Source organism: Periophthalmus magnuspinnatus, chromosome 13 (genome assembly GCF_009829125.3).
Source record: "Periophthalmus magnuspinnatus isolate fPerMag1 chromosome 13, fPerMag1.2.pri, whole genome shotgun sequence".
Classification (NCBI taxonomy): domain Eukaryota; kingdom Metazoa; phylum Chordata; class Actinopteri; order Gobiiformes; family Gobiidae; genus Periophthalmus; species Periophthalmus magnuspinnatus.
This window is the reverse complement of record NC_047138.1, coordinates 20,299,675-20,323,057: the sequence shown is the minus strand read 5'-3', so window position 1 is coordinate 20,323,057 and position 23,383 is coordinate 20,299,675. Positions and strand designations below refer to the sequence as shown.

Below are 23,383 nucleotides of genomic sequence, written 5' to 3'. Positions count from 1 at the left end.
AAATGATTAGGTTTGGTATTCTTTCACAGATTGTATAACATTTTTTTTTTTTATTAGAAGACACATACATTCTCTGAACAGTTTTCTATTTCCTCTGTGGGTGCTAATGTACCACTACCGCCTAGAGCACCCTGTATATTGTTTACCACCCCTACTCCATCTACACCCACCTGAGTTGGTCCCACACTCGGGGCCCTGCGTGCTGCCGGGATACTTGTGCCCGACCCGGAGCCCTTGGTACTCCGCTGCCGCTGCCACCGCCTGTGCGAAGTCTGTGTCAGTGAAGAAGGACCCATCGGAGGAGCTGACCGCGCTGGACCGACCTGAAGACGCATTATCCTCCTCCGATGCCGACCCCCACCCGTTCACCATGGAGCCCGTTGCCGAGCTCTCCAGGTCCCCCATGCTGGAGGCGGGGGTCTGCTCCAGGCCCCTGAGCAGCAGGCGACGTGGGTGGGTGTGCAGGTGGGGGGGCTGGACGTGCGGGTGGAGGTGCGGGTGGTGATGGTAGTGCATTTTGGCCACCTCCGCGTCCGTGTCATCGCCCTCCTCCCCCTCTAGGACATCCTCTTCGGTCTCATCCAGCCCGTCTGTGTCCAGGGCAAGTGGGCTGCTGATGTAGCTGTACGTGTGGGAGGGGCTATGAGGGCGGGGAGGGGGCGGCGGGCTCATTCCATGACGTCTGCAAAGAAAAATCAAACACATGAGTTTTAACTTCTACATATTATATTACGCTACACCAAAGGTGCTTTACGCAATTTTTCTAGCAGAGGGTCTGCGCCTGCTTGACTCCATAGAGATGTTATTGTTTTCCCCAGAATGTTTTACAGTATGGCATAAAAGCAGAGTCAAGTAAGTTAGTTCTTAAAAGTGTTTGTAAGCCCCTGTGATTGCTAAATATTATTTTTCAGGTAGTCTGAAGCATCCGTCGTCTGTAGCTGCTGTGTTGGAAAACCAGCCTTGCAATATGGCTGACATGATCCAAAGAGAGGTCTCTAGAAAACCCTAACTTTTTAATATCTGGCAATGTTATATGTTTTTTGCGTGTTATTACACTGCTTTATTTCAACAAAAAAGAAAAAAAAAACATTTTTGAGTCTGTTCCCCGACAGTGTATTCTCATAAGGGAACTGCAACTCTATTGTTTATTTGGTCCCCATCAGCATCTGCATTGTACTGTCAGCTACTCTTCCTGAGGTCATTTTACACTTTTGTTACAGTTCACAATCATTCACAAACATTCAACTATCTCTATCACTGAAAGTTACTTAGTTCTGCTTTAAACTTCCATCTATCTCCATGGAGACAAACACTAAAACACCTGTAACTGGATAAATGCAAGTTAGGGTGTCACTTGTCATTGATCTGAACAGTTAGTCCTATTCTAGTCCTTATTTGGTTCTGGTCTAGTCCAGGTTTAGTTCTGGTTTAGTCCCAATTATAATGTGCAAGTGTGAACCAACCCATAGAGATTAATTAGTCTATACTGTGGAACATTTCAGGCAAATCAACAACATCCTCAAAAAAACTGTTTTTGTTGTTTCTCCTTAACTGAGGTTGTGACAGGTTATATGGTGGGAGATACGTTTGTCATCTTAATTTCTTTCAGTAGTCCTCAAAAACACGTAATTTCCATTTTCGACAGGGTGGCCCTTTGTGAACTTGTATTTGGCTGATTTGTATTACTTTGAGTCAAGTGGAAGAAAATTAAAAGTCTACAGCTGCTCTGAAATGGTTCTGTGTGAGAAGCAATCCATCTGCAGAGTGACAGGTGCAGCGTTAACAGCCCACTACAGGTGAATGTTAAGGAGGAGAGGCATTCAGTATTCCATGTTTCTGCTGTGCCAGCCTCCAGTCTGCAGTCCAAAGCATTCTTCTCTTTGTTTGGGTTCAGTGTGAGTTATAATATAACCAGTTTAGTTACGTCCGAGTTAAAGAAGGCCTATTGTGCAAAATTGACTTGATTTGTTTCTTCTTTGAGTAATCTTTATTCTCCTGCATTCCATTGGACACTGTAGTTTTCTAATGCAAAAGTCAGTGGACTTGCTTCTTCTTTTATTATTATTATTATTATTATTATTATTATTATTATTATTATTATTATTATTATTATTGTTGTTGTTGTTGTTGTTGTTGTTGTTGTTGTTATTATTTATTTAATTTTTTATGAATATTGTAATTTAAAATGTGCAAATTATAATATAGTGATCTGTAAGTGTCATAGATTTTAATTATAGAAAAGACACAAGCACAAAATGTCATCTGCTGCATGTCAGTCCTGGACACATCTACACATTGGCTATCCTGGTTTAAATGTAGTTTGACCCTGGGGACCCTTTTGGGGATTTACAAAAAAGAAAAAAGTCTAGTCCAAGTAGATCTGTCGGTTCACAGATCAATGGGGTGCAGAGTAAGGAGCAAATAAAAAAAAACAAAAACAAAAACAAACAAACATGTAGAATCAATAACTTTATCCAAATGCAGAGTGCAGCCATATTGGATTTTGTCATTTTGAATCTGAAATGTACTCCAACTTTCCCAGAAGGAATTCTAAGATTGTGGAGCACAATTTGTTTGCCAAAAATGAAATCAAAACCAAAACAAAGAAGTCATCCCCGCCTCACCTGCGCTCGTGGCTGTCGTGCGGGTCATGGAGCATAGGCTGTAGCTCCTCCTGGGGAGAGGGGGTGAGGGTGGCTGTGGACTGGTGGCTGTAGGACACCGCTGCGGGGGAGGAGGCGGCCCCTCTGATGGGTGGTGTAGGTCCCCTCTCCATCTCCTCCTCCTCCAGCTCGTCGGGCTGCAGGTACATGTGTGAGGGGGTCATGGGGCACTGCATGTCCGGGTCACAGCTGGATAAAAAGAACACATGCTATTAGTAGTCAAAGGGTAAAAAAGTTCATCATTGAAAATAAGCATTGAATCTGAGTCTTCCTTTCCTTTGCTCCCCCTTCAGAGCACTATCACAACACAACGAGCGTGCATCTCACTAATGAAACTACTGCACATCACATCAGGTTTGTCAAGTTGCTGTGTACAGTTTTGTCATGTTTTGTACCATGTTTTTGTATATTTATGGAGAGTTGTAGTGCAGGGGCATGGGTGATGTAGTCGTGTGGGTGGAGCGTTGCACAGAATATTACAGCTAACTGAAAGGAGAATTTATACACCAGGTTCAGTACCTGTCTTGCATGGTCATGGCGTAGTCATTGGAGGTGCGCCCGGGGGGTGGGTTAGCAGGGGGCGGGGGAAGCAGGTCAGCCCAGTTCATTGTGCTTTGTTTGGGCAGTTTGGGTGTCCGCATGCCCTTCTTCTGGCCTTGGCTTCCTGCTCCAGAACAAAAGAAAGACCAGAGTTAATCATGCAATTCAAAGACAAATAACACAGAAAAAATGGAAGCATGTACATGGACTCAGAAATCACGTACTTCAAACTACTGCAATACAAATTGAAAATACAGATTATTGAACAATATGCTGTTCTGTGTAGAAGTTCTCCAATTTAGAATAAATGGACAAATGTAATTGCCACAAATAATGTATTTGAAACACTCAAAAATCAGGATGATCACACAGATAACCAACTAATATCAAGTAACAAATATCTGCAGATTTCAGAATTATGCTAATTTGGGACTGCAATTAACTATTTAAAACAATACCATCATATATTTCGAATGGTGAAAAGTCCTCAAAAGGTCATGCATATGCTTTGACACATTTTTTTTGTAAAGAATATAGATACAAGAATACTGAGTCCTGCAACGGGCTGCACAATATTGCATACTGTACTGTCTATATGATTGTGATATATTTACTATACTTTTTGACTCAATAATTTATAATAAAACAGACAAGTATATGTTTTACATATACTAGTGAAATTCTGTCAAATGAAACCAAGACTAAGTCATTGGACTTCATTGGAAATCATTAAAAAAAAACTAAAACTTATTTAATCAATTAAATTTAAAGTCTTATATAATATTTGCCTGGATTCAGAAAACACACTTCAGTACTTTATGAAGATATGAGTCTGGTCATCAGTGAATCTCCCTGTTTTCAAATGCGCATGATTAACAAGTGGATTAACCAATCAGGGATACACATGGTTCGTCCTTATCGGAAATAATAAACAAACAAAAAAATCACATGGGGCAGAAAAATATGGTGGATTTTTGCAGAATCAATGAGCAAAGCCCAAACTCTGTTAATCTGAGGTGAAATAGATTTGATTTTATTTGTAAATCATAGAAGACCAATGAGCTCCTCCGTTTCACGTGTGTCACTGAAAAAACAAATCTGACTGAACAATCACGTTTGATCGGGCTTGAGGTGGAACAGAGGAAGTGGAGACCAGACTGATAGCAATCTCTATCAAAAATACAGAGCTCATTCTGGATTTCTAAGGCAAATTTAACATAAAAAACAGTACATTTTGGTCAGATGGAGAATCCACTAAATTTGTAGGGATATCGATACATTTGCAAGATATTGTGCAGCCCTTTATTCATCTGTAAGAGGGACACTACCACATTCTGCATATTATATCCCCGAGTGGCTGTTAGTCGTAACATGAACAAACTCATTTAGCAAAGAAAACTCCCAATAACATATTAACTGGAGAAATAATTTTACACAAGAGAGTGTAGAGACTAAGGCGGCCCCTCGTCGCGCCCGGTGCTTTCAAACCTCTCGCTTGTTAATTGATGTAGAAAAACTATAAAGCAGCAATTTTCCCCCGGTGCCCAAAAGGTTTTCTGAGGAAATGGCACGAACGGCTCCAATTAAACCAAACTATTAGGAGTCCGGAGCAATGAGCTGTGAGGTGCGGCTTTTGGGTTTTGGGTTTTAATAACTCTAAAGTTCCAGCGTGAAGCAGAATTGATATGTGGCATTAGTGTAGCAGCCTAGCATGTCGTATGCGACGCGTCGTCATTTGTACTTGTCCACCCGCGGACATTAGCGCACAATCAGATTACTGCTCCAATTATGCTAAAGTAAATCAAGGATAGCTACACAACATGAAGGGGGAAAAATGTGCGGAAAGCAACAGACCAAAAGGACAAGAACTTAAATTCAGAAGCTTACGGTGAGTAGTTAAGGTTAGGTAGGAAATCTGTTTTCTGACCAATTCTGCTATGCCACTGGGCTGGGTAAGAACTACTGTAGCTGAAGAATTTGGGTTGAAGAGGGAAACTGGAGTGCCTGGAGGAAACCCACACAGATACAGGGAGAACATGCAAACTCCACATATGACCCAGGAATCAAACCCGCACCTTCTTTCTTTAAGGCCATTTTGCCAGCAAGAACGCCCATTCAAGACATTTCACATCTGTTTAATCCTAACTCATGTAATAAATAAAATTTAATATATTTTCAGGAATTATACTTAAAAATGTAAGAGGTGAAGGTAAAGTCATTTCTGTATTCATCCATCCATCCATTTTCTTCCGCTTATCCGGGGCCGGGTCGCGGGGGCAGCAGTCTAAGCAGGGACTCCCAGACTTCCCTCACCCCGGACACGTCCTCCAGCTCATCCGGTGGGACCCCAAGGCGTTCCCAGGCCAGCCGAGAGACATAGTCCCTCCAGCGTGTCCTGGGTCTTCCCCGGGGCCTCCTCCCGGTGGGACATGCCCAGAACACCTCCCTAGGGAGGCGTCCAGGAGGCATCCTGAGCAGATGCCCGAGCCACCTCAGCTGGTTTCTCTCAACGTGTAGGAGCAGTGGCTCTACTCCGAGCTACTCCCGTGTGACCGAGCTCCTCACCCTATCCCTAAGGGTGCGCCCGGCCACTCTGCGGAGGAAGCCCATTTCAGCCGCTTGTATCCGCGATCTTGTCCTTTCGGTCATTACCCAGAGCTCATGACCATAGGTGAGGGTAGGAACATAGATTGACCGGTAAATTCTGTATTCATTTTTTTTTTTTTTTATTGTTTATTTCATTGGATTGAACAACCAGATGACGAATGAAAGCTTGTCCCAGCATTTGACCAGCGGCGTGGGTCAAACACTGGAACATGCCTTGTTTATGTTTTTGAATCTCTCCTGGCATCTCTGTTTGAACTGCGGTTTAAGATAAGGCGACATGGAAATTAATCACATTACCATTTTAAAGTATGCCTTATTAACTTCTCATACTGATTTATTGCTTTTGAGGAAAATTGTTTTTTAAATTACAGTGGGAGAAAGAGAGATGACACGGTTCACACCAACAAGAGAAAAAAATGAGAGGAAAGAAATAAATAAAACTGAATTAAAATTAGAAAGACGGAGAGACGCAGGTGCTAATTTCCTATGAGCTAAGGATGCTATTGTTGGATAAGAAAGGCACTGAATGTTATAACACAATGAAAATGATGTTAATTTTGTAACTTAATTGCATGGTAAGCACTTTGTTTCATTTACACAGATTTGGTATCAATAAAACTAGTACATTTCCAAAAAAGTGAAAATAAAATTATGAAATACAGAAAAAAAGTAATGTCAAATTTCATACCATTCATACAAATGCACTCAATTTATCATTGCTTAGAACTAGCACATATGTGGAGACATATTTTGGGTCTACACATATTCATACCCAATGAGTCTACCCATTCAAGACAACAATATGGTTAAAGTATATATTTTGTCTTTTACAACTAAATTTGAACCAGACTTTGCTTCTGTAGTAGTTCTGAGACAAAATTTTGAGTACCTAGATGAGGGATTAGGCTTTTTTGGATGAAGCTGAAAGGGGAAACTACACACCTTGAAGAATCCCACCTACACACCTTCATATACAGCTCAATAAGAATAACAACAGTAGCAAAATAAAAAGACCAAAAATAATGAGCCTAACAGCAGCAGTTATAGAGAGAGGGGCGACAGCTTTTCAGTGTTTTCAAGTGAATTGGAGTCAATGGAGCTGGAAATGCGCACTTGCTCACTTCCTATTTGGAACAGGGCGGCTAGCAGGTTAGCTATGTCCATTTATATATATATATATATATATATATATATATATATATATATATATATATATATATATATATATATATATATATATATATATATATATACACACACACACATATACACACGGTATATGGTGTTACCTGAGGTACTGCTGCTGCCCCGGTCCGAGCTGTTGTAAGACCCCCCGGTGTGGCTGTCGTGGGGCTGGTTGTAAGGGATGGTGGCTGGCATTGGGCTGTCCCCTCCTCTGTAGCGGTCTGGGCAATGCAAAGACAGGACAAATTTACAAGACTCCTTATGTAATTTTTGTCATTCTAGAATTTTACATTAACAAATCAGATGGATGGCAGCTGCAACAAATTTTGTAACTTTATGTTTGTTTGTTGTTTTTTTTTGTTTTTGTTTTTTTTAATTAAAGGCATTGTACCTGATTTTTTCTGTCTTAAAAACATGAAAAACAGAAGCAGTTTATTTTAAGCGGTTTGCAGTGGCCCAATATTATTCCTTACTTACCTTGTGCAATCTGAGCAGCCTAATTATTCACCATGATGAGTTTATAAGCATTTTTGCTGTAATGCTAACAGCAACTAGTTTGCTAATGTGCACTTCTTGATTATCCGACAAAAAATGCTTTATAATAAAAAATCAGGTACAGGGCCTCTAATTTGTTTTATAAGAAATAAACAGGAACTCTACTATAGTCAAATCTGATTTGACTGCTTTCTTTAAATTATTCTCCAATTATATTCAGATGATACCTCAACTACATACTGCCCAAATGAAACTATATTTTGTTAGTGAAACCAACATGCAGCTCAAGCTCATGCAGTACTCAAAACTATCAACACATAGATGAAAATTTGATGATAGCTTTGTTTGACCCCTTTTTATTATCTTTGCCATTTCATCCAAAATGTGCTACCAAAGATAAGTGCTGACACTGAGATCACAAAACTGCATAATGTAAATCTTTCAGACCTGCCTAGTTTTACAGATTCAAACATTAAAGAGATTTGTAGAGACAAAGACAGAAAGATGGAAGAAATTCATGTTGACAGTGATGCAAAGTAACAAAGCACAAAAGTAAAAGTACTGTACTGAGAGCAGGTATCTGTACTTTTCTACTACATTTTGAACAGGATTGAAAAGTATAAACATTTTTTGTATGCTTTAAAGGGTTATTTTTAAGACATTCATGGTAAGCATGCTGGCTAAAGTTTTTTTCAGCTCAAGTCTTCTTTGAGTAAACAAAAATATATACAAAAAAAAAAAAAAAAACACTAGAAAAATTTATACATTGATTTGTATTGCTAGTGTTGACCAAAAATAAGCTTTTTTAATCAATATACATTAAGTACTTTAACTGAACTCAGAATTTGTGTGAAATATGTTTACTCTTTAGTTTTGTAAACGGGTAATGATTTTACTTAAGTAGATTTTTAATGTAATACTTTTACACTTAAGTAACCTTTCGTCTCTTCATCTGTACTTTTACTTAAGTAACAAAGCTGAGTACTTCATCCAGCACTGCATTTTGAGAGGCAGGAGTGAAATGTCAAACAGGAACATTATGGAAGCAAACAAAAACAGGAAACATGGAAGTCTTCTGAAAGCCAGGAAGAAGACGAGTGGAGAAGCTGATGGAAGGTGAAGACTTGTGGAGATGTTTCAAAATGTCCACCACAACAGATGATCCACCGCACTCACCCTTGTTCAGCTTGTTCTGCTCCATGATGTTCTGGTGGTGCCCGGGCTTCCAACAGTGTTTCTCGTTGAGGTCCCCCCCGCCCCCCAGACCTCCCCCACCTCCTCCTCCCCCACTCCCCCCAGTCCCCATGCGGTCCGCGTTCATGTTGTTGCCCAGTATGGCGGATTGGATGAGCTGTGTGGTGGCGTAAGGGGTGGGCTGCCCTCCGGGACCCACAAATCGGCCATCTTTGAGGTTGGGGCTGTTGAAGGTCTTCATCTCGTTGATCTTGTTGGACAGGTCCACGTCGCTGTAGACCCCAGACTCTGGGACCATGAGGTTGGCCTGCTTGTTGTCCAGCTGGTTGTTGTAGCTGGCGATGCAGTCGGCTACAGGACATGGGGGAGATTTGGTCAAGGTTGTCCACTGTCACCACTCTTATTTACCCAAGTGGTCACAGGGAATCACCTTACTATTAGAGTGCAATTGAATGTTTGTTTGGGTTACGTTTTAAGTCAGATGGCTTTATTTTTCCAGACTTTGTAGAAATACTTTAATCCCCATCAACTCTTACCTGACATTTCTGTAACATATTAAAGGTTGCTTTATTGCTTATATATCATAATTTCAACATTTGTTTTTTTTTTTTTGTTTTTTTTTTAATAGTGTTGTTTTTATTCCACTGAAAAACTTCTGTCCTTAATGTGAGTGGGCATCTCCACAAACCTGACTCTTATTTGGCCCAGGGGAGGGGGGTCTCTTCCTGCTTGTTTCCATGGAAATGTTTTTCCTTTGGCTATAATAATATCAAAACCAGACATGGAGAGACTTCTCCATGCATTTATCTCCAGTAGGTTAGACTACTGTAACGGCCTGCTCACTGGCCTCTCCAAATGAGTGTTAAGATAGCTGCAGTACATCCAGAACGCTGCTGCTTGGGTCCTGACTAGAAGTAGGAAGTGCAAGCACATAAGTCCTGTGCTCAGGTCTCTGCACTTGTTTCTGTGGCTCAGAGAATACACTTTAAAAGAGCTCTACTTGTGTACAAATCTCTCCATGGCCTAGCACCAAAGTACATCTCCCACATGTTAGTGCCAGATATACCATCTCACACTGTGAGGACTTCAGGGACCGGCCTCCTGCTGTTGCCCAGAGTCAAGGCTAAACATGGGGAATCAGCACTGGAGTTTTATAAAGCTAAAACCTGGAACAAGCTCTCTGAAGACCTCTACTTTGAGGTCCAAATGGTTCTGTTTAGTTGTGCATATGACTGAAAGGTTTTTAGTCTGCACTCTACTCTTAATTTAATGTTAATGTTCTGTTTATGATGATTATTTATGTTTTGGTTTGTTGTATTGTGATTTTAATATCTTTCTTATTCTGTATTTTGAATTACTTTGTACACCAATTGTGCTATACAACTAAACTTGCCTTGCCATATTGATATTAATAACAGTACAGCATAAAAATTATCAAACTCCATGGAGAATGTTCAGAAGTGTGGTTTTAACTTTTTATTTCCATGGAATCATGCAGGTGACATGCCATATGATGTTACATAGTGTAACTTTAATTAAAATATACATTTTTAATATATAGGTGTGTGTTTAGGAGTGATCAGGACTGTAACAGGTCTAGCCATTTAGTACTAAGCTAAAACAAAACTGATTATTAGAACAGAACCTTGGCTTTGCTTTTGTTTGAGAAATGAGAATGCTAACAAGAATATATAATGGAGTCATTTTATACATATAGCAAAAATTAGGTTATTTCTCAAAATATACTCATTTGAATATGCATTACACAATTAAATCTTAATTATTGGTGAAACCATTTATTGGAAGGTGACTTAACTGGCTTTTTTTCGACGTTGAACATAAAGTACATATCAGTATTCTCAGCACTGCATTGCATAATTTCAAAACGTGGCATTAATAAAATAGGTTTTGTAATTCCACTGGTCCAAAAGGATTTAACTGCTCATTTTCACACGCACAATTTTACAATACATCATTTTGCCAAACATAAATCTCTCTAGCTCGCCTGGCCGCTCTGCCTTCTCCCTGGGCTTTAGCCATAACTCACCGCTAGCTGTCACCAATAGCCCCCCTCCCCCTTCCCTCGTGCTGTGGGTTGCTCCCTTCTCATCGACTGGGACAGCGAAACGTGTTGGAATCAAAGGCTGCACATCTCATCTGACACATCCAATTTTCTGCGCCTCATAAAATATTCAAATCCCTCCGACGTTCCGAGCCGAGCAAAGTGGTAAATAGTGAGTGCGGCCGCGGGTGCCCGAAAGGGGTGGGTACTAAGCGGGTTTCAGTGCGACACTTCAAAGCGCCACATTTGAAAGCTGCCCTATGGCTCACATAAAGGGACATTAACTCCTATTGCTTTGCTCTGTCACCTAGGCAGTGATCCTTGTAATATGCCGCAGTTCGGGTTTGGCGCACAGCTATAGTGCAAGAGTGCGATCTCCATGGTACAGGAGACATGTTATGCAAAATAATCCTGATATGATGGCATTTTCTTGTCCAAAACATATCAGGAAGATTTTGTTTCATTCATGAGTAAGTGATAATATTTGGTGAGGTTGTGTAAAATGCTTTGTTGCAGTACTTTAGACAATGGAATGAAACCAGGATGGTTTCACTGAAGGACTGACAATTTGCACAAAGCAAAGCAGGCTTACATGGAGTTGTTATAACTTTAATATTTCTCATGTGTTCAAAGGTACGGTCATTAAAGGGCCCATATTAGGCTATTTTCTGATCTATGTTATAATGTTGTTTCCTTATCACAAACATACCTTCAATGGTGTTTTGTTTCATTCACACATATTTAACACACAAACCCTGCATATTTAGGCTCAGTTCTTCTCTCAAGCATAAAACACTCTGTTCCACCTTGTGATATCATGTGGTGCTCCACTGTGCTTTTAAATTCAATACACCTTCATTAGAATCATTTGGATTATTTAAACCCTGGAATTGCTAATCTCTACTGAACTAAAGGTAAAAGGAGCTGTTAACTTGAAGACTACCGCTTCATGACATCACAAGGTGGAACAGAGTATTTTGAGCTTTGGAGATTTAGACAGATTAATAATAAAGGTTACTCAAACATATGTGAATGAAACAAAACACAACTCCAGGTATGTTTTTGAGGAGGTAACAAGAGACCAACATGACTAAAAGCTCACAAGGGCCAGTTTTGAACACTACATCACCTTTAACTTAGCTTGCTTAAAGAGAGGGTTTTTGAAAATTTGATTAAAGATGCATTATGTTTTATATGTTTCACTTTTGTTTTCAGCAAATATAGCATTTTCAAAAAAGTAAAAGGTAACATGGTGATCTAAATATGTTATGTGTTAGCAGATAAAACCCCATAGAAGTAAAATACCCCCTCTCTAAACTGCTCACACTATGTGAAACAGGGGCTAAACAATTCAAACTCACATTTTTTTAACACAAGGAAATGCCAGATTTGGTTGTAAAGTCTACTGGATAGATTCTTAATGCGAGGAGAGAGATTTGTGGCATGGAGCTGGTGGTGGAGTGACCCGGAGTACACAGTATATTAGAAGGGACAGCTGGAGTTATGGTTGCCCCGGTGATGCTAGTCCCACTGTGAGTCATCTAAACTGAAGTATTTCTACCCCTGCTCCAACTTCCCCAGGTCTGATTAAAGCTAAAATATGACACAATGGTATTTTTATGGACTACTGAGTTTTCATTTTTTCAGTGGTGATTATGAATGGAGACAAATGTGGAGCACATGACCAGAATGTATTGTTAGACTATTGATTCTTTGCAGTGACATCACGCTGGGGGTAAAATCATTTGAAATCTGAAGGAAATACTACAAAATGCATTTAAAGGGCACATTTTCAGGAGCCTGTGATCAATTCAAGCGTTCATGGTCCTGTTTAGGAGTTTGATTTCCAAAAAAAAAGTTTGGCTAATGCTAGGTAGCTTGTGAATGCAATGTTATTTGAGAGGGACTTGCTTAACCGCACAATTCAACTCACTTTGTAGTTCAGCTAAGTCAGTTCTTTATGGTCAGATTGTATTAAAATAAACCTTAGATTAAAGTCTAAGCTAAATAACAGCTTCAGACAGAGCAGTGCCTCTAGTTAGCATCACACCCCCAGGGAATCTTGATGACATTCGCTGCTGAGTATCAATACTGCATAAGCATACTGTCTGCTTCCAAATATGAAATTTAAAGGTGCACTATGTAACTTCCAGGGGAGGGTCTGTTGCTTGCTTGCCTTCATGGAGATATTATAGTATTAAACATAGGTGATTATGAATGTAGACTAATATGAAGCACATAACCAGACCCTATTGTTAGACTATGCTACAAAAGGTCATGTCATTGTCTCCCTCCATATGAAGTTTAAAGGGTCACTATGTAACCTTCCTAGGGGAGGGTTTGTTTTCTGCTTGTCTCCATGGAGATGTTATATCCACAGGTGATTATGAATGAAGACAATTGCTGCACATAGCCAGAATTTATTGTTGGACTATACAACAAAATTGTATGTCATTTCTGCAGGAAGGCCAGCCACCTGCTTGTCTCCACAGAGATGTTGTAGAGTTTAATGTTCCACAGTATGGCATTAAACTTGTGTATTTCCATGGAGACAAACAAGTAATACCACCAGACTAAGTTAGAATCTTTTCAGATCTGAGAATAGGCAAGGCCACTCAAAGTTTTTAAAGGTATTTTTGAGCAATACAAACACTTGTAAATTAATAAATGCAACAACATTGCAGGCAAAGCAATATCATCTCCATGGAGACTAGCAGGTAACTGACCCTTCATCAGAAAAGTTACATTGTGTATTAAACTTTCTCAATAGACTCACTAAGCACATTGAAGTCAAGTATTTCAATTACATAATATATGAAGCATGTTATCAGTTTAATAGTAGCAGTAGTACTCGAATAGTAGTAGTAGTAGTAGTAGTAGTAGTGGTAGTAGCAGTAGTAGTAGTAGCAGTAATAATTATACTAACCCACACTGCCTTCTTGTACAAACCTACATTCTTTTCATGTTTTTAGTTTTTTTGTTCTCTGATTCCCTTCATAAACAAAACAATAGCATGACAACAACTATAACATTAGCATCTTCCATTATGTAAATTAGCTTAGCACAACTGCGCCTGCCTGCTCCCTTCCCCCCTCCCCAAAGCTCCTCTCCCCTTCTCTGAAGAACCATGCACAAGTTCCTGTCAGAGTTGCCAAGTCTGCTTCTTCATAATGACTTTGGGCTTCTTTATTCGGAAAGTGGCTTGCAAATTTTGAGAGTTGCGGATTGTGTTTTTTGTTTTTTTTCAAAACTATTATCCAATAATGGTCACTACCAAAACCCCAGAACCTGCAGTCAATGAAGAATCAGTGCTAGTGCAGCCTCTGCAGCTCAGTGAGTGAATTCTGGAGGTTCTTTCACATGAGGCCTGTCCATATACTGAGAGTGAGACACACTTGTATGTGTCCTCCAAGAGTGCGGGCTGTTCCTTCCTACTGTTTTAAAGCTGTTGTTCATGTTAAATATGCTAATACAAATATGCACATCTCAATCATGCTAGTTCAGCCTTGACGCACAACGTTTAACTAGCTGCTTCTATTTGGGGCTCAGGTAGCTTGTTTTGGGATTTTCCTTTTCTCACAGGCTTGGTCGCTTGTTGCACTCTGAATATCTGGCAACCTTGGTGTCTGATCTTCCGAGCAGGTCTAAGGCAGGCACAAAGCTGCAGAGAGAGGGGGAAAGGAGGGGGAAGAGAGGAGGTGGGGGGGGGGGGGTCTCCAGGGGGCTAACCCACATATAATACAGCCTGTGTTCTGATCTGATCCTCCCCTCTTCTTCGCTCTCCTCTGCTCTCCTCCTCTCTTCTGTAGCTCATATCTGCTACTGTTTGGTGAGGAGTTTTGATTTGGTTTCTTAAATTTGAAAAAAAAAAAAAAGAAAAAAACTTGTAGAAATTTGATCATGTGATGTCACTGTAATAGTGTGTGTAGTGTGTGTTCATGATTATTATTTTTTTATTATAAAAATAACTTTGTACTTAAAGTGACAGTATAGAACTTTCTGGAGGTGTAAAGACAACGGCATAATTCCATGGAAGCAGAATATACCATAATGTGGAATACCATAGCCAAAGGAACAACATTTCCATGGAAAAGAAGCAGGAGGAGGCCCTACTCCAAGTCAAATACAAATCAGGCTTGTGGAGATGCCAGCCCACTGCACATATGTTTTTGTTGTTTGCTTGTTTTGTTTTTTATTTTTTATTTTTTTATTAATTTTTTTTCACATTTAGCAGCATGTAAAACTGGGAAATTAATTATGCTCTTCCACTGAGATGAATAAAGTTATATCTTTTCCTTAAAAAAAAAACTCCTATTACATATTGTCCATGCATTTTGGCGCTAAAAACACTGTCTGAAACTTTTCTCCTTATTCAACATTCTGAGCTACTAAGACTGGCAGATTGGCAGCATGATAACACAAAAATTACAGTCTTATGGATATGTCAAAGTATAAAACTGCCATTACCCTTGTTTTCTGGGATAGTAATATCTCATAGTAATGTCTTGAATTTTAAACCTAACCTGCATATTCACTGGCATGTATATGGGCATTAATGAACATGTATGATTAGTTCAACCCACAACACACAGCAGACAGTGCCTTTAACCTGTTGGACTTGTTTACATCAGGACCACACCCTAGGGGGACCACACCCAAGGGGGACCTACCTGGACGGCTGTATGTTGCTAGGTTACTATCGCTGTTGCCGTTGCCCGCAGTACAACAGTTGATGCTACAGTCGTTGTGGTTGGAGCAGGAGTTAGGCCAGGTGTCGGCGAGCCAGGGCTGAGTGGCGCTCTCCCCCATGTTCAGCAAACCAGGCCTGAAACATATGAGATTCAATTGTTTAAAAGGGTGAGTTAAATGAACTATGACTAGAGTAGTCCTGTTATTATGGAAATGTGCTGGATGAGAATATCAAGTACAGGTCTAGTATGTATTTGAACGTAGTCAAAAAAGAAAGAAGACTTGCAGTGTAATCGTTCAGACAAGAGTGTGATGAGATAAGAGAACCTTTATTTGTTAAACAGTGGGAAAATAAAATGAAAATGACAACAACGTCAAACACTTTAACCAACTGTTATCATAAGAACATATTTATATTTTGTCTACTTTGCCCATTCAGTACATTCATACTGTTTTAAAGCCTCACTGTGTAACATTTCAGTGCCTCCTGGTCACCTTCATGGAAATTGTTTTACTTTAGTACTGTTATTGCCTGAAATGTTACACAGAGGTGCTTTAAGTAAACCCAAACATTCCTGTGTCTGAGGTCTTGTGATGTTCAAAGCTGCTAGCTTTGTAGCTTAAAATTTGCACGTGATTCTTGGTATTAGCTTAGCTGTTCCCATTCCAGTCTTTTGTTACACACATGTTTAAAATATACTGTGAACTAAGTCTTTCAACATTTTCTCAAAAATAATTCCTCCTGTGTTTACAATAGAACAGATCACTCATGCCCTAACAGTGGCGTGACATTTATCACAACCCCAGACACAATATTTGAAAAGGGAGATTAGTGAGAAATCCGGATTTGGTTTTCCCTCTCGGCCATGTAAACAGTCTAAACTGTGTTGCATAATGACGGTGAGTGTAGTGCAGACAGCCTAGCCCACAGCTCCCTCAGTGTAGCTCCCTCACTGCAGCTCCTCTCACTGCAGCTCCTCTCACTGCAGCTCCCTCACTGCAGCTCCCTCACTGCAGCTCCCTCACTACAGCTCAATTACAAAGCAGTTGGAAGGTTGGTAGCTTTAATCCCACTCTCAAGCTTGCAATAATTACCCATAATCTTTAATATTAAAGAAAGATTATTACAAATATGTGGGTGAATTAACTGCATGGATTTGTACGTTACCTTTTATTGTTTTGAAAATGCTATATTTGCCCAATACAATGTATTAACATGTTTAATAGGTTTTGTCATCCCTTTGCTCTCTGCATCAGTGACTCCCCCTTCAGAGTGGTATCACAACACAATCAGCATACACTCATGAAACTACTGCACATTGCATCAGGTTTGTGAAGTTTTTTAAATGTAAATATGTATATTATTTACATGAAAAATAGCTGTGTGGGAGTATGGGTGACGTAGGCTTGTGGGTGGTGCCTTGTACAGGCTCGGACCACTAACCGTAAGGAGGGTTCGAATAGCGCCTGGAAGAAACGAGGATGATATCTAAAGGCATGTTTTTTATGAGGGAACAACGCTACAACAGGATAGAACACTCCAAAAACCACAACCTGTTATGGAGATAATATATTATCTCTGTAACAGGTTGTGGTTTTGATATATGACAACATATATCTCCATAAAGACAAGGACAACCCACCAGGCAAAAGGCAGGTCAGATCTGTGGGGAGGCGAGTCAGCTCACAGTAAGAATTAATTATTTTTAAGGGATTTTAGCTAGAAAAACACCTGTATTTAAATTATGGCAATATAGATACATTTAATGCCACACTGCAGAATATTTAGCAATAGCAATCTATCTATTTATCTATCTATGACTAAACCAGGACTAGAATAGGGCCAAACCAAGTCTACATCAGGACTAAACTGGGATGGGACTTGAAACTGGAACTACACCAGGACTAGACTAGGACCCAACCAAGCCAAGATCTCTGGCATTGAACCCCACAAATAACACCAGTCTATCTATGATAAGTAATAGCCACTTGGAACTAGACCTTGTTGTAGACCATGACCAAACCAGGACTAGAATAGAACCAAACCAAATCTAGGACTAAAGGTCTAAAGTGGAATCGGACTAGAACCTTGAACTTGACCAGACCAAGTCTAAACCAGGACTCAACCAAGCCAAGCTCTCTGGTATCTAATCCCACCACATAACGCCAGTCTGAGTTCTCTGGTTCAACATGCCTCGAGACTAACTACTCCACTACAAAAGCCAATTGCAGCATAAATATCATCACCATTTTTCTCATGATGCTAACCAATCTAGCATACACAGGCACGGCAGCCATCTTTGAGAGCTGGGTTTTGTTCCTGTATTCAAATTCAGGTCCATGGCACACAAAATTAGCAGTGAATCTCATGTTGGCATTCCCACTCAGTGAGCCGTTAGCAGAGCGGTTTTGGCTAATGAACGCATTTGTCTTGTGACTCCAAATTTACACCGAACAATGGCTCTTCAATCAGACAGCGGCGTGAGGAGGAAGAGGAGCAGAGAGGGTGTAAGTGTGCAGCTGACTCACAATATACACAGAGGAAGTCAGTGGAATGTGGTTAGATATATTTGTGTAGATAATAAACAAGAATAAGACTCTTTGGTACTTAAAGCAAAATAGACTTTTGGAGCATAGAGTAATCTAGTGATCTCTCCCTAGTATTTCCAAATCATGTGTATTGCATCTTGTTCATTATAAATCACAATATTGATCTAAATGTTCACACTTTCTTGCAGGTAGTGCAAACTGTTGTTGTGTCCTTAAGCAAGACACTTCACCCACTACCTAGAATAAATTAACTGACCTCAAGAGTTGCTTATACAGTATATCTGTGCTGAGGCAAGACATGTTTTGCTAAAATACATGGTAATAAATCAGGTAAGCCCTGTAATAACAGAAACCACTGAATCAGGTAGAGGGCCTTTAATAACAGAAACCATTGACTTCCTGTTGAAAGTCACTATAATAATCACTAGATCTTTTAAGTTAGTTTTATTGTTGTAAAATGACTCTGTGACTTGAATGAATGAAATACCAAAGTCTGATCCTGTATGGCAAGAAATGAAGAGGTCCAGGTCTCTGTGGTCATGATGACATCCAAATGGCTCGTACAGTTTTAACTAACATATTACAGGGAGAGAGAAAGAGTTTGAAGTAACTGTGTGTTCTAATTTCTCAATCTGATTACTACAGTGTAATACATGTTAGAGCTTCTGCTATTCTAAAGAGCTACTTCACTTTTTGTCAGTTTTGAAAATGCAGCATGTCGAGTGTCTGGGATGGTGTCAGACAGCTGGTTTTCCATGATTCTTAGTAACAATGCACCTGCTTGGACAAAAACAGATGACCCTGTCAGTGACTTTTATCTTAGGCATTACCTGAGAAAATGCTGTAAAATGAACAGATTATATTTTACAGTGTAATTTTTTTCTTGTTTTTCTGCTTTTACCAAACAATGCATGAGGTAAAGAGCACTTATCTTCACAAGAATAAATTAAACTCAGGTACAGGCCCTTTAAAGCAGACATATCACGCTTGTATGTGCTCCATAGTTATATTCTCTGACACCCCTGGATCATTATGTTAATTAGCACATTTTAAATTAAATTAAATTAAATTAAAGAAAGAAGTCCGCTGACTTAGATGTTAGAAAACTGCGGTGCCCAATGGTAGCTGATGTCTATGTAAATATCCTCATAACAAAGCACCGCATGCTGTCGGCGCCCCCTATGGATGGCTGTAAATCACACTATCGAGCAGCCTATTTTTTTCACTTGTACCAAAATGACTATGTGATGCTGCAGAATTCTATGAGTATCACTGATTAAGAAAATAAAACTGGAGAAGGAAGCACGTACATCATAGTGGGAGTGTACCGATGGAGGTGAAAACAGGGATTGATCAGAGCAATGATGTTTTCAAAACAGGAGAACAAAGATTACTCAAACATGAATCGTTCCAAAAACAACTTCAGAGGGTCAATGAGAAGAAACAACTAGCATCTTATTAAAGATCTGAAAAGTCCAGTTTGCAGAATAGGTCCGATTTAATTAAGGGTATGAGGGTAAGAGTTATCCATCCATTTTGGGACTTTGAATCTGTCGAGAAGGGAAACATTTTGTCCTTAATTCCCTAGTTTTGTTTTAAATTGTCAGTAAATGAAGCGCACAGATCAAAGTGTTAGCGTAAAACACATTACTATTGCAGATGAGTGTGGAGAGGCTGAGTCTGCTGCTCACTGTCTCTTATTGTCTTCAGACACTACACACAAACAGAATCCCCGTCTGAGCTCCACCACATCTCCACCAAAACAGCCCCTCCCCAGACACAGGCCTCTGCCACCTCACACAGCAGCAGGCTGGGTGGAACCGGACATGCACTATGGTGGAGCTACGGCATAGCCTGCTGGAGGAGAGGAGTGAAGGAGTGAGGGAGAGGAGGATGAGTGGAGGAGAGGAGGAGTGAGGGAAGAGTGGAGGAGCGAGGGAGGAGAGGAGGAGGAGGAAGAGAAGAGTGGAGGGGGAGAGGAGAGGACAGAAGGGGAGAAGAGGAGGAGTGAGGGAGAAGTGGAGTGAGGAAGGAGAGGACAAGAGGATGAGTGGAAAAGAAGGGGGTCGAGGAGTGGAGGGGGAGAGGAAAGAAGAGGAAGAGAGGGGGAGTAAAGGAATGAGGGAGAGGAGGAGGAGAGCAGGGGGAGAGGAGGGAAGGGGAGGAGTGAGGGAGAGGAGGAGGAGTGAGCTAGAGGAGGAAGAGAGGAGGAAGAGAGGAGGAGTGGAGGGGGGCAATAAGGGGAGGAGATGAAGAGTCGAGTGGGAGTGGAAAGCAGGAGAAGAGGACAAGAGGACAAGTGGAAAAGAGTGGGGTGGAGGATAGAAGGAGTGAAGGAGAGAAGGAAGAAGAGAGGAGGAGTGGAGGGTGAAAGGAGAGAAGGGGAGGAGAGGAGGAGTGAGGGAGGGAGGAATGGAGAAGTGGAGTGAGGGGGGAGAGGACAAGAGAACTAGTGGAAAAGAGGAGGGTGGAGGAGAGGAGAAAAGAGGAGGACAGAAGAGGAGGAGGAAAGGAAAAGAGTGGAGGACAGTCAACCTCATCACTTATATATATAAGATTCAACATTTGGGGATTTTATTAACTTATTTAGGTGGAGGACAGAAAGAGGAAGAGAGGAGGAGGAGAGAAAGAGGTGGAGAGAAGGAGGAGAGCAACAGTGGAGGGGTGGAGGATGCACAGCCTCATCACTTATATAAGGTTCAGCATTCATTTTAGAGTTTATTTGATTATTTTTTTATTAGGAGACTGGGAGGAGAAGAGGTGGGGGAGAATAAGTGATGGAGGATTGGAAAAGGTGTAAAGGAGTGGAGGAGGAGGAGGGAAGGAAGAGGAGGAGGAGAGGAAGAGGAGTATAAACAGGAGTTGGGGGAGGAGAGTATGTTGTGAGGCAGCTCCTGACTATGCTTCTGTCTTTGTCCCTGTCTCTGCTCCATCTTCTCCACCCCAATGAGAAGTCACAGCACTCCCCCTAGTGTCCGCCCAGGGGAACTGCACCTGCCCAGCCCTTCTTTGGAGACTGTGCATCTGTGGGTGTGTCTGACTGTGCTGGCTTTGTTTGGGCTTTCACGATTTACTCGGCTTTGGACACAGATTAGGGGCGAGTTATGAGATAAAAATATGGATCTGATTTTATAGAAGTGGGGTTTGTAAATAAATGAAGTTGAAGCTTGTTGCATCATTTTACATTATATTTTGTGTAGTATAATGTATTAGTAATGGTGGTGGTGGCAGTAGTAGTAATAGTAGTAGTAGTAGTAGTAGTATCACATAATAACAAACAATGAGTCCTAAGTCTTACCTCCCAGCGCTGCTCACCCCCTCCCCTCCTCTCTGATAGGCCACTGCAACACAAACAGCAATACACAATTATTATAAGATATTTACCACATCCAACAGAATAGTATTACAGAATTCTACAGAATAGAACTACTGATATAATTTTTGGAGAGTAGTCCATTGACCACGATCCTTTGCTCTGTTACCTTGAAACCAACATTAAGAAATTACTGTAATATCCTGTATTATAGTATCAAAAGTATAGTATCAAAAGTAAACTATACCATTTATTCATTTATGTATTTATTTTGTATTCATTTTTTTGTATTTTTGTTCAGTTGTGATTATGGTAGTAAATATATTATAGTGAAAATATTTCTACAGGGCTGGGAGTTAAAGGACTTCTATTAAAATGCACATGACCACAGACCACTTTGCCCCCCCTTCCTGTTCACTCTCTTTCATCAAAGTTCACAAAGCTTCTCAAAGGTTATAACCCCCTCACCTTTTCAAAATGCAAAACAAAATGACAAAAAATGAATTCATTTGATTGTATTACATATAGATTTTTGTTCTTCCACCTCTGCATTGCATGTCATATTTTGGGTTGAGTTGAGAGCCACCCGGTAACAGGAGAACAAAGAGTCAGCAGAGGAAAGGTATAAGCAGTTTAAGAGAGCCAACAACGCGTATAGAATGATGTTTTCGGAAGCTTGTGTGAGTGTGTGAAGAACAGATAAAGAAAAAAAAGTTTAATTACAATATCCACCGAGAGCACAAGAGAGAAAGTGAGGGAGGAGGAGAGGAAGAATGAGAGAGGATGAAAGGGAGGCATGTAAAGAGGAAGAGAGGAAATGGGAGAAGAGAGAGGAAGGCATAGAGGGAGTGAAGGGAGAGAGAGAGAAGAGAGGGAGGCAGATAAAAAGGAGAGAGGAGGAAAATAAGAGAGAGAGAGAGGCAGGTAAAAAAGAGAGGAAGAGAGAGGGAGGAAGAGGAAGAGAGGAGAATGCAGGAATTAGAGAGGCAGAGAAAAGAGAAGAGAGGCAGAAGATAGAGACAGAGAGAAGTAGAGAAAGCAATGAGAGGAGAGAGGTGGAGATGGAGCGCCGGGCAGATACAGGAGGTATAGGATAGATTATATAAATTAAGATCAACAATAGAATTGAGAGAAAGAACATGTGACATCTGCTGTCAGGAGCATGAAGATTCACTGTTTCCATTCACTACACTGCAAATCTAATCTAAACAAATGATGAACTTATTTACTTAGATAATTCCCATATAAGAAATATATTAAACCATGCATATTTGGAGTAATTCTAAAGGAACTGTATGTAACCTGTACTCTACACTACAGTCGCATCTGAGCCTGTATCCAGAGCCTTATCCTGCAGATAGAGACACATACAAGTCATTCTCAGTATATGGACGGGCCTCATGTGAAAGAACCGCCAGAATTCACTCACTGAGCACTGATTCATAATTGGCTATAATGTTATAATGTTGTTTCCTCATCACAAACATACCCGGAGTTGTGTTTTGTTTCATTCACACATGTTTAACACACAAACTCTGCATATTTAGGCTGAGTTATTTTTCTCAAACACTCTGTTCCACCTTGTGATGTCATGTGGTAATACAGGAAGTGCTCCACTGTGCTTTTAAAGTCCATGCATGTTCACTAGAATCATTTAGATTATTTTAGCCCTACAGAACTAATGGAGGAGTTGAACTAAAGGTAAAAGGAACTGTTAACTTGAAAACTACCGCTTCATGATAATCACAAGGTGGAACAGAGCATTTTGAACTTTGGAGATGTAAACAGACTAATAATAAAGGGTTACTCAAACATGTGTCAATGAAACAAAACACAACTCCAGGTATGTTTTTGAGGAGGGAACATCATTATAACATGGATTAAAGCTCACAGGAGTCAGTTTTGTGTAACATAGGACCTTTAAAATCAAAAACGTTTACATACAGTTCCTTTAATATGTCGTGTTCTGATGAAACTGGAAAGTGGCAGTTGTTTTGTTTTGTTTAGAATTATCCTTAAGCAAAATAAAAGAGAGTATCCTTTATACTTGTGTCTATGGTCCAGATGCGTGCAACAGTCTAAAGA

At 40.3% G+C, this 23,383-nt stretch overlaps 1 protein-coding gene across 2 annotated transcripts in view; it reads right to left on the bottom strand.

Annotated features, from left to right (window-relative positions):
- Positions 1 to 23,383, bottom strand: part of robo1 (roundabout, axon guidance receptor, homolog 1 (Drosophila)) — a 315,801-nt gene that overhangs the window by 10,504 nt on the left and 281,914 nt on the right. Inside the window, exons 19-25 of one of the 2 annotated variants that reach the window (XM_055226042.1) lie at positions 21,284 to 21,326; positions 15,417 to 15,571; positions 8,667 to 9,035; positions 7,100 to 7,216; positions 3,183 to 3,327; positions 2,625 to 2,852; positions 171 to 682 (exon numbers count right to left, since the gene is read on the bottom strand). In XM_055226042.1, the coding sequence (XP_055082017.1) occupies positions 171 to 682; positions 2,625 to 2,852; positions 3,183 to 3,327; positions 7,100 to 7,216; positions 8,667 to 9,035; positions 15,417 to 15,571; positions 21,284 to 21,326 (1,569 nt within the window). The remainder of the gene's footprint in view (positions 1 to 170; positions 683 to 2,624; positions 2,853 to 3,182; positions 3,328 to 7,099; positions 7,217 to 8,666; positions 9,036 to 15,416; positions 15,572 to 21,283; positions 21,327 to 23,383) is intronic. The other variant, XM_055226043.1, reaches the window with a different exon arrangement.